We start from the raw sequence: 12456 nt of genomic DNA, 5'->3' as shown, positions 1-12456 counted from the left end.
AAAAAAACATAACAGTAATAGTCTTAGTATAATATTCATTATTTTAAATTCACATTTTCAAGAAAGCCCTCCCTTGCATTTTGCATAGTGACTCTCCTCGTCTCAGTTGAGAATGCAAATATTTGTTCAGGAAAGCTTTCAAGGAATGCACAAGTTTAAGGTATGTAAAAGCTTTAACTTTTAATCGCGAGAGAAAGGTTTTTTGCAAGAACGCGTCTCTAATTTACTTAGAATGCTGAAAATGCACTGGTATTCGTAATAAATAAATAAATAAACATTTACTAACAATCACGCCACGTTAACTGGTCCCGTGCTAAGTTCGTAAAGAACTTGTGTTACAGGTACCAGATAACGGAAATAAATATAAGATTTTTATTATACACATACATATATTTAATATACATCCATAACCCTGGAAAAGACATTTATATTTATCATACAAATATCTTCCCTTAGCGGGATTCGAACCCGCGACCCCCTTGTGTAGTGACCATGTCACTTACCACTACACCAGACGGACGTTTAATAAAAATACAGATAATTTCAACTACAACTAAATGTTAGATAATGATTTTGGTTTTTGCAAATTGCGTCGAAGTTGTTCACTTAATGTAAGAGTTTAATAAAAAAATAATCTAATTGTTTATATAATCAAGTTTTCTTATTGCCTAGAAGAATGAACGAATTCACTACCCTCTACGTAGTAAGTTGGTCAGAGTCCATAGACATCACGGCGTGAATGCCACCACCCACCTTGAGACTTGAGGCCTCTATCTCTATCTCAAAGAATCGTTATTGTTTTGAACTGTTTTGAATTGGATAGTTATTCGTGTGCATAAGCTAAGTATGTAGCGGGTTTAGTAAAAAAATTGTAAAAAAATTACCTAAAATATTCTTTACATCGCGTGCCCTGCGAAAACTATTGATGATAGAATAAAATAATGCACTACGACTTTGTAGAAAACATTATAGTTTACAAATAGTGTCACGACAGCATGTCTAACTATTATAGTTACGCCGCAATAAGTGTTCTTTTATTTAAAAAAATAAAACAACGTCAAATATCGTTGAAATTTTTATTAAAAACCCGAGCGGAGCCGGAGCGGGCTGCTAGTCTATGATATTAAATTTATGTGAGCATAGAGATGCTGAACCAAAGGTGTCGTAAACAGAACCCTGAAAGCAGAGATCAAACGACATTAGGGGCAAAAGTAACATTGAAATTAAAAAAGTGCTTTATTTAACGTTTATTAGCTTTGGGCTGTGTAAGCTCAGCGAGGTAATTCCTCGGTCTGTTACATATTTTTTAATAGATTTTTTTTATGCCAAAAGCTGTGGGCCTCTTGTGAATTTGTGTAGCTTTGTTGTGCTTTTTGTAAAATGTTTATTTTTGCATTTTTGTTTGATTTCATGTCTAAAGTCGACTATAGAATCAACTGTGACCTCACAACTCTGTAGCATGTTATATACCTATGTTATATATGTAACACGTTCTCACGGACGACTTCCAGGATGTGAATTTATTAAAAAGTTATTAATTAGTTAAGGAAATTATAATATGATAATATTAAAGCCGATAGTATAATTTACAAAAAAAATGTCGGTAATTCAAACTAAGAATAGGCATGGATCAACACCACTCCCTATAATTATGCCCGGAATCCTTCAAAGACACACGTAATATCACCGAATCCAAAATTTTTAGCGGGCTTGTTTTTTTTATTGCTTAGATGGTTGGGCGAGCCCACAGCCCACCTGGTGTTAAGTGGTTACTGGAGCCCATAGACATCCACAACGTAAATGCGCCACCCACCTTGAGATACAAGTTCTAAGGTCTCAAGTATAGTTACAACGGCTGCCCCACCCTTCAAACCGAAACGCATTACTGCTTCACGGCAGAAATAGACAGGGTGGTGGTACCCACCCGCGCGGACTCACAAAGGTCCTACCACCACTAATTGTTTATACATAATGTAATTGTTTATACATAATACATTTCATATGTTGTTTATTAAAACAAACAAAAAAAAACAATTATTGCTTTGTAAAGAGTAATTTATTTTATCAAATGAAGGACTTGCAAATGAAGGACACAATTACTACAGCTATTTTATTTACACGCTACGTAATACCTTAGTATCAGATTTTAAAAAAAATACACTAAACAATAAAATTTAAATGATAGTTTTTAAGCTTCTTTTCTGCTCGAGATATCCCCCTCCCTAAATGTAAGCCGAGAATAGGGGCCCAGTTTATAATAATATAGCCATGCTGATGGAATTTAACATTCATTATCTTGGGCCTTGACGAACCAACATTATGTTCGGCTAGTATATATTGCATACTTTTTTATCAACACTTTTTAGTGCGTCTCTTTGAGTAAAGCCTTTTTAAATTTATTTTTTTTGCTTAGGTGGGTGGACGAGCTCACAGTCCACCTGATGTTAAGTGGTTATTGGAGCCCATAGACACCTACAACGTAAAATGTGCCGCCCACCTTGAGATATACGTTCTAAGGTCCCAGTATAGTTACAACGGCTGCCCCACCATAGTTACAACCACGGAATAGATAAATAAGGTTGGAATGGTAATGTAGGCGGGGCAAGCGTGCCACTGTTATGATAGAACAAACATAACTCGACCGATTCTTGCATTCACCGCTTTTAGTGCGCTTCGGACTACTTGGCGAACAGATCTCCGCTTTATAGTGCCGTGTTGTGCAATTATAACTTGTAAAACAAAAAATCAGACCTCAAGTATAGAGCGAGGAGGTATATCTTTCGATCGGTAAGTCGAAATTACCATTTAATTACAATATTATTTGTCTAAAACATAAAAATATACTGAGCATTATGAAATTCCAAACATTAACAATATTATTGCAGCAAGTTATAAATAGCATACATTGCGCGATGTGTACTCGCCCAATGAACGCAATGACCAAGTCAGCTTCCAATGTACTACATGCATTGCGTTCTCTACACTTCAATCTTTGAAATTTCGGCCTTTGCCCTGATTGGCCGTGCAGTTTGTCGATAGTGAGGTGACCATGTGGTAAAATCATCGACAGAATTCTCGACTATATTTACATTTGACATGGATAATTTTTGCATTATTTTATATTTAATTAATGATACCTAGTATATTCTTAGTGAGACGTATTTTGAGTAAAATAAATATGTATTATTATTATTGAATTATTATCATTGAATTAAAGTGAAGGTATAATATAAAGGGACATGTAGACCTCTAATTTACGGGTATTTACTATATTGTCTAAGACGTATTAAAATCTAAGTAAAATGCTATTTGACTTCTGCAGTAAATTAAAAATTTTAGGTTTCCTAAAGAACCTAACGCCAGGGAACAATGGATTGACGTGACAGGTAGAGGAAACTGGAGACAAAGACGAGTAATATTTGCTCTAAACATTTTACTGAAAATGATTTTATCATAAAAAAAATCAGAATACACTTAGTTTTGAAAAATTCATTCGCAATTAATAGCAAGCGCCAACTGCTTAACAAATACGTTTTATTCCAGCGACAGTGACTATTTGTAATTAATAAAAGTAAAATAGTTTTTTTTTTCAATATTTATTTCATGTTTCATTTTCTCCATTCATTCATCAGATAATTTATCGATAAAGAATATCGATTTTATCAAGCACTAGCGTGTATGAACATTTTTATTGCCTTTTTGCGTGTGTGAGTGTGTATGCCTACGGGTGTTTTGTGCTAGTTTGCGAACGAATATCTGTCCTGAGATTTATGTGTGGGTGTTTTTGTTGTGTGCGAAATACTTGTAATCACAGTGTGTGTATGTGTAGAAATTAAAATAGTGGGGATGAAGCGGCGACACTGGTTCTAATACAAAATTAGAGCAAAGGCCTTTCCAACCTTATTTATCTATTCCGTGGTTACAACGGCCACCCTTCAAACCGAAACGCATTACTGCTTCACGGCGGAAATAGGCAGAGCGGTGGTACCTACCCGTGCGGACTCACAAGAGGTCCTACCACCAGTGAGAATAAATGATATGTGAATGAATGAAATGAGAATAAAATAAATTATATTCAAACAAAATTTTCACTAACTCTTCAAACATTCTCGTAATTAATTCTGTTATTAAATCTAATATTGCTTTTGTCCTATTCCTGATTTAATTCATCGTCATGTGTCAACGTGTTTGGGGAAAACGGTCCCTCGGCTTCATGCGTCTTATATTGTCGTTGTCGTTTTGTTTGTGCTTAAATAAATAGCTTTTTGATGTGTTTTTATTAAATTTTATATAGCACAAAAAAAGAAAAGAATCGTTTTAACTCATATCATTTATATACTAAATAACTATGCGATTGACTGATTGTTCACGATTGACGTCTTGGCGGCTTCAAGTGGGTTTCCCATCTAGCTTTGTACACGTGTGAGTGACTTACTACTAATCCCGAAGTGAGACAGGAACTTACCCCAGTTTGAAAGCTAATAAAACATTCAATTCAACTTTGATTCTGTTTACTTCCCTTCACCCGCAGAGTAAAAGCTAAAGGGGAGCTTCGAGCAAAACTTTTAATATTTACGTTGCGGTATTAAGCTCTCGCGAAGCTCGAACGTTGTTATTATACTACAACTTTTTTACAAACACCAAGGGTTAAGTAGAATTCTGTTCAAATTTGTTTTAGGTTTTACGACTAACGAAGGTACGACGCGTTTGATATATTTTGGCTTCTTTCTTATTTTTATTGCATAGATGGATGGACGAGCTCACAGCCCACCTGATGTTAAGTAGTCGCCGGAGCCCATAGCGTAAATGCCGCCACCAACCTTGAGATATGAGTTCTGAGGTCATAATATAGTCACAACGGCTGTCCTACCCTTCAAACCGAAACGCATTACTGTTTCACGGCAGAAATAGGCAGGGTACGACCGTACCTACCTCTGAGGACTCACAAGAGGTCCTACCAGCAGTAATAACGTAAATTATAATTTTGCGGGTTTGATTCAATACAGTATTATGTTATGCGGAGTCTTCCTGTGGGGCGACGCTAAAGTTGTTGAATACTTTTATTCTGCAGAAGCGATCTTTTTATAGGAATTATATATAGCATGTATAGAACAACTTGGCGTCGCTCGGTGGAGCAGGAGCTAGGGGTCTTGGGCATGACGTGGGAGGAGCTAGAACAGACTGCCCAAGACCGATACAAATGGAAAAATTTGATTCGAGCCCTACACCCCAGCAGAGGGTAATAGGAAAGCATGATGATGATGATGATGTACCGGTAGGTTTCTTCAGAGACACTTTTACACAATAGCCGACAGTGTTTTTTTTTTTAGATCCGGTGGCAGAGGTAGAATCTTTTGACATTCGGAATTTGATTGTTGAAATCAGTGATCTATATATTAATACGTGAAGCAAAAACTTTGTATCCCTTTTTACGAAAATTGCGCGGACGGAGGAGTACGAAATTTTCCACACTTATAGAGAATATAGAGAAGAAGTGCACAAGGCTAATATTTTTTTTAAATAATGCATAAAAGATACATGAAATCAATAAAGAAAACACATTTACACACACTACATACCATGTATTTGACGCACAAACGCATGCATACTATTTATTGTCAAACTTTTGTTCTTGACGTCTGTGGTCAAATTGAGAATAGATTAAATATTGTCTTTATTAATATTTTTTATAGAGTAGCCTTGGCGAAATTTGTGATTATAGAAGTATAAAATACAATCATAATAGTGTACAAACTTACAATTCCAATTAATTATAGTCGAATTTCGACTACTGCGGGACCTCTAGTTCTCTTTAACACATGCCATCAATACAGACGTGTACTGAACTGATCTCAGGCTGTCTCTGTTGCTCTTTAAGTTTTAACGGTTGGTTTACTGTAAGTGCTTAACTTTAAGTGTACAATTAATTCATTTGCGTATCTCGCGCTATGAGATGAACTCGTCCTGGCCTAACGGATAAGACGTCCGGTGTATACGTGTTGTGCAATGCACCGGTGTTCGAATCTCAGGCGGGTACCAATTTTTCTAACGAAATACGTACTCAACAAATGTTCACGATTTACTTCCACGGTGAAGGAATAGCATCGTATAATAAAAAATAAGCCTACAAAATTATAATTTGCGTAATTACTGGTGGTAGGACCTCTTGTGAGTCCGCACGGGTGGATACAACCAGCCTGCCTATTTATGCCTTGAAGCAGTAATGCGTTTCGGTTTGAAGGGTGGGGCAGCCGTTGTAACTATACTTGAGACCTTAGATCTTAAGGTGGGTGGCGCATTTACGTTGTGGATGTCTATGGGCTCCAGTAACCACTTAACACCAGGTGAGCTGTGAGCTGGTCCACCCATCTAAGCAATAAACAAAAAAAAGTGGAGACAACTTGTGAGGGCCCTATGTACCAGCGGAGTACCCTAGGACTACAACAACAACAACACATTAGAAATTGCATTGCAGTCATTTATAGGCAGCAGGATAGAGTTAAATGTGTCATTTCTAAAAGCTCTTCCAAACAGGCAATTAAGCTGCTCTCTATCGTTCCACGAGTCAATAGGGCCCGAAAGGTAAACGTTGATTCGGAATTCAGGACCAAATGGGAAATTTATAATTCATGCCGTGAGCTTTCGACCGAGACACCGGGTTCGAGTTTATTTTTGCAGCTTTCATGACCGTGCGTCATGAGCTTTCGGGGCTGTGATCGATACCGTGAGCGGGGATTTTTGTGAGCTTTTAATCTTCGTTTAGAGTATTCTTAATAAAGATATAGGTTGTGTTTATTTGATTTGAATCTGTAGCTTAGGGAACGTACCCATACTACGTGACCCGTTTAGGGGGGGGAGCGGAGTCTTTAAAATACTACGGTCAGTCACAGGAGCGAGGGGGGGGTGGCTCAGGTTTTTGTCACGTAGTCGATTTCAGTGAGAGAAATCTCGTATTTCTTCGACCTATATTCGAATATAGCGCGCAGTGTTTAGCGCTTTGTAAACTCACACTACATAATTCACTAGTAATTTAAGTGTGCATACAGTCTTATTGCAATAAAGACGAGTATGAACCAAATATTTTCTTTTTCTTTCAATTTTTGCCTGTGAAATGATTAAAAATCATAATTATGAATTACTACGTGAAAACTAAAGGGGGAGAGGGGGGGTCTTGGCATATACTACGAGTGATCACCGAGGGGAGGGAGAGGTCGAAAAAACTAAAAAAATAGGTCACGTAATATGGGTATGTTCCCTTAAGGGCTCCGCTTAGTCAGGATTTTAGTATAGGTAAACAAAACTTTAGCAAATTAAATTTTACACCCCACTTGTATCGTATCGTATAGAGTCAGGGTGGGTTCATAGATGGATAATAATAAATCCAAGATCACATCCAAGTCAATGCTTACCACCGAGGGCTCTCCTCAAGTCTCCTTTGAAGAAGGATATGTCAAGTGATGAACCCTGCCTATTTCTATCACGAACAATCGTACTTCGTAATTGAGACATAGACCTCAAGCCTCAAGGTGGGTAGCGGTGCTTCCATATCGATGTCTACGGGCCTCGGTAACTTAACACCAAGTGGTAAGCTTGTTAGTTCCGTCTATGAAATAAAAAAGGCATAAGACATGAGTCTGTGAATATCGGTAACCACTTTGCACTGGAAGTGACGTTCACTCATGTCAGATACTCTTGTCTGGTAGTCTTGGTTACGGTTTCCAAGTCCAGTCCAAGTTTCCAAGTCACTCATGTACTTTTTTTTTATTGCTCAGATGGGTGGACGAGCTCACAGCCCACCTGATGTTAAGCGGTTACTGGAGCCCATAGACATCTACGACGTAAATGCGCCACCCACCTTGAGATATAAGTTCTAAGGTCTCAAGTATAGTTACAACGGCTGCCCCCCCCACCCTTCAAACCGAAACGCATTACTGCTTCACGGCAGAAATTGGCAGGTTGGTGGTACCCACCCGCGCGGATCCACAAGAGGTCCTACCACCAGTGTTTACGCAAATTATAGCTTTGCGGGTTGTAAGTGAATTAAAAACGATTACTTGATAATACAAAAGGATTTCGCCTCCCGCGGTGTTGCGGTGGATTTTTAGCAAATACTTTGCACTTTCATTTCTTGTGCGTGTGTGGTACGTTCCCTGCGAGCTGCCAAATTGGGTTATTAGTGAACAATGCGCTGCACGGGAGGGAGCACGGCCTAATTTGATGATGTCGTTCTGAAAATATCTTCGATGTGGGAGACGTCTTTTTATATTTTTCCTGTTTTGTCCTTCAATAATGGCTTTTTTTTAAATGCTTAGATAGGTTAACGATGTGGAAAAAATTAAGGTAGTTTTTTTATTTTTTGATTGCATAGATGCGTGGACGAGCTTATAGCCAACCTGGATGAGCTTATAGCCCACCTGGACTTAAGTGGTTTCTAGAGCCCATAGACATCTACAACCTAAATGCCGCTACCAACGTTGAGATATGAATTCTAAGGTCTCAGTAGAGTTACAACGGCTGGCCCACCCTTCAAATCGAAACGCAATAATGCTTCACGGCAGAAATAGGCAGGGTGGAGGTACCTACTCCTGTGGACTCACAAGAGGACCTAACACCAGTAAACTGTAAGGTGTTAAACCAGTAAGTAACCGGAAAGATTGCAGGCAAAAGATCTCGTGGCCGCAATCCAATGCGCTGATCCGATCAAATCCGCACCATTGTGGATACCACCGTCTAAGATGCCATACACACTGCCGAGAACAGAGAGAGAAAGATGGCAAAACATCACCCCGAGAAGCATAATTGGAGGAGATGGTCACAACCCTTAGACATGAGGAATGCGAGTCAGGGAAGAGGAGTATGCCGTCGGTCATAAGCATTAGCATTGGCAGGGGCATAACCAATGCGTCTATGGAGAATACTAAAACTCTCCAGAAATCTTGTTTAAGGAAAAGACATGGAAGGCGCTCAGGAAACCCAGTGGAGGGCAGTTCATTTCAGAGCAGGATGGTATGTGGCAAAAAAGATCTTTGGAAACGCTCTGTGAATGAATCCAGCGGTTCCAAGTAGTATTTTTTTGCCACTAATAAAAGGTGCGTCTTAATTTCACAAATCAGCAGTAACACAAGCCGTGCCTCAATTTCTTTGACGATATTCACGATTGACTAAGGCAGTAAAAATCGGTACCAAAACTAAATAAGATCTATGAAAACGCATATGTCATCTACTGAGTAAAGATTTACTTAAAACGCTTTCCAAATATGCGAGAATTATGCATTAAGATTGATGAATAATATTTATTTTAGAGGCTTTAATATAATTATTCAAAAAAGCTGTAATGATTGATGTTATTTAGAAGAGAAACTAACTTCGTAGGTGGTAGGACCTCTTGTGAGTCCGCACGGGTAGGTAACACCACCCCGCCTATTTCTTTGTAACTATACTCAGATCTAAAAGCTTATATCTCAAGGTGGGTGGCACATTTACGTTGTAGATATCTATGGGCTCTAGTAACTACTTAACACCAGGTGGGCTGTGAGCTCGTCCACCCATCTAAGAAAAAGAAAGAAAAAAAACGTTTGAAGTGTCACTAGTCAGAGCACATTGCTCGAAGGACAGATGGCCAGTAAATAAGCGCTCGAGTGGCCACCGCACACAGGAAGACGCATCCTGCGTAGACTTCCTAAGAGGAGGACCTAACCAACAGACTGCTGATGGTCACGTAAATGTGTTGGACACCGGCAGGCCAGGTGCGGTCATTGACGTTGGGTCAATAGTAATAGTGGAAAAAAGCAAACCTGTAAGTGGTTACCGATTACCACCACTGGAAACGAGCCATATTAACAGCGCCGGATTTAAACTTAATGCCGCTCCTGGGCACCGGAAAAAAATCCTCCCCAATACTGGAATTTTACCTAAACTTATAGTTTATATATTTATTTTATTTTTCAAAACTAAAATAACTAATTTATTGCGGTAACTTTATCATATTATTATGTCATATATTCCAAAAACATAAACAATGTTTGTTTTTTTTCTAACAATTATAAATTTTGACTAAGTCACTCGTAATTATATTACACAAAAAAAAACTAATTAAATTTCATTAATTACAGAAAATAGCAAAATCGATTATTATTTTAAATCTCTAAGGAAATAAATTGATTAAGCCATTATGATTATAAATTTTTACCAAAAGTGCCAAAATTATAATTCACAAATAATGGATGAATTGAATTTCTTGAATTATAAATTAAAAAGAAAATTATTAATTATTAGAATTAAGTTTATTGAGCAATCTTGATAAGTCTAAAAAAAACATTTTTACTTAAAAAAATTTGCGGCCCTAAAAAATTTGCCGCCCTGTGCATTTGCCCCGACTGCCCCTAGTGTAAATCCACCACTGCCATATTAGTCTTATTTCCATCACCGAATCCTTCTCGAAACTTCCTAAATTTGAATATGAAAAACCTTACTTAGACTATCACTACATAGTATAAAACAAAGTCGCTTTCTCTGTACATAGTATGCTTAAATATTTAAAACTACGCAACGGATTTTGATGCGGTTTTTTTTAATAGATAGAATGATTGAAGAGGAAGGTTTATATGTTTAATAACATCCATTAAATAGTGGAGAAATCAATAATAAATTACAGTTTCCGAAGCGAAGCGAGGGCGGGTCGCTAGTATATACATAAAGAAGTGAATTAATATGACAGTCAACTTACATAGCACGCTGAGTTGCACAGTACTCCTCATTGGGGTGTCCCTCGGGAGAGCTTCATGTCTGGCCTCGCACGTGAAGTCAGCGTAGTCATCATCAGCTGTCGCTTTGAAGTGGACCCTGCAAGAATGAAGTTTTTTTAACACTACACGCCCGATTGAAAGAGCTGACGGTCTTAAGTGGTTACTGGTCTTAACTGCTTTTTAGTGGTTACTGAAGGCCATATTCCGACATGAATTTTACTGGTGGTAGGACCTCTTGTGAGTCCGCACGGGTAGGTACCACCGCCCCGCCTATTTCCGCCGTGAAGCAGTAATGCGTTTCGGTTTGAAGCGTAGGGCAGCCGTTGTAGCTATAGTGAGACCTTAGAGCTTATATCTCAAGGTGTGTGGCACATTTACGTTGTAGACGTCCATGGGCTCCAGTAACCACTTAACACCAGGTGGGCTGTGACCCCGTCCACATCTAAGCAGTAAAAAAAATAAAAAAAAATTAATGCCACCACCCGTCTTAAGACTTGAGGTTTATGTTTCAACTGTATAGTACAATGCCTGTCTCTCCCTTCAAACCTGAAAGCTAACAAAGTGTTCCTCTACCAGCAAAAGCATTCTAAGGACTCGATACTGACTCCGATAGACTTATGAGTCTTCAAAATGCGTATATCCATGAAGTTCAGTAAATAGCCTGCATTTTGATTGTGGAAATATATTTGGTTATTGTTTTAGATATTTTTTTAATTAATATAATATATTTGTATTGTACTGTTTGTTTCCCAAATACATAGATAGATACTTATATACTGGCACTAGAATTTTTAATCAACTTATGTATATGAACTTAGAGTACATCTGTTGTTAACTGCAAACAAGAACTTGTGGACATCCCAATGCCACTGCTTATCTTGATGCATAAAATATGAGTCGAAAAGGCTGTGCTAAAACGTTTGACCTTTGAATATCTTCACGGTATAATCAGCTTTTATTTTCTCTCGTGGGGCTCAGCCTGGATGGATTTGCTAACAACTGCCTCAGAAAGAGTAGTGCTTTGTTAAGTTTACCACTGGATTGAAATAGCGATTCACTGAGAAGATCCGGCGCGAAACAGATTAGGTTATAAGATCTAAGGCCTGCTCTAAAGTATGATTGCTTTGTGGTGAAAGCAGAGCGGATGTTTGTACCCATCCGTGCTGATGACATTACCTAGCCATCGTATTTATCTTAATATATATAAATCTCGTGTCACAATGTTTGTCCTCAATGGACTCCTAAACCACTTAACCGATTATAATAAAATTCGCACACCATGTGCAGTTCGATCCAACTTGAGAGATAGGATAGTTTAAATCTCAAATTATAGTCGCAATTTTAATTTATTGCTAATTATTTGTCTGTTATTATTTGACAGTCACAATTATCTGTTAACTCCAAATGATTCTAACAGATGTCGATACCTTTCGACTGGGTTGAGTAAGTAATCAATAGATGGCGCATATATGGCAAAACAACGTTTGCCGGGTCAGCTAGTACTAATATATAAATCTGCAGTGGTTTTTACGGATGTTCCGTTATAACTACTGAACAATGCATCCGATTGACTTGAAACTTGGTATCCATGTAGAAAATACGTGTACTTAATAGATAGGCTAATGTTTATATGAGTGTTGGACTCCCTATACCAGTTGCGGGGGCGTTAATTATGAGAATCTTTGTGGGGGTGAGATATAATAATGTTAAT

General features: G+C 38.0%; 1 protein-coding gene and 1 long non-coding RNA gene across 5 annotated transcripts in view; one reads left to right on the top strand and one right to left on the bottom strand.

Annotated features, from left to right (window-relative positions):
• Nucleotides 1-12456, bottom strand: part of LOC101736649 (nephrin) — a 257615-nt gene that overhangs the window by 81365 nt on the left and 163794 nt on the right. For all 4 annotated transcript variants that reach the window (XR_005246160.2, XM_038019715.2, XM_062675693.1 and 1 more), the window contains exon 7: nt 10727-10842. Coding sequence is in view for 3 of the 4 variants with exons in the window: in XM_038019715.2 (XP_037875643.1) it covers nt 10727-10842 (116 nt within the window). In the remaining variant the exon portion in view is untranslated. The remainder of the gene's footprint in view (nt 1-10726; nt 10843-12456) is intronic.
• On the top strand, nt 2653-3599 carry LOC134201254 (uncharacterized). The gene is made up of 2 exons (XR_009976459.1): nt 2653-2787; nt 3340-3599. It is a non-coding gene; the product is annotated as an uncharacterized LOC134201254 (long non-coding RNA).

This window comes from Bombyx mori, chromosome 24, assembly GCF_030269925.1.
Source record: "Bombyx mori chromosome 24, ASM3026992v2".
Lineage (NCBI taxonomy): Eukaryota > Metazoa > Arthropoda > Insecta > Lepidoptera > Bombycidae > Bombyx > Bombyx mori.
The sequence above is the reverse complement of the archived record's forward strand: the minus strand, read 5'-3'. Positions and strand labels throughout refer to the sequence as shown.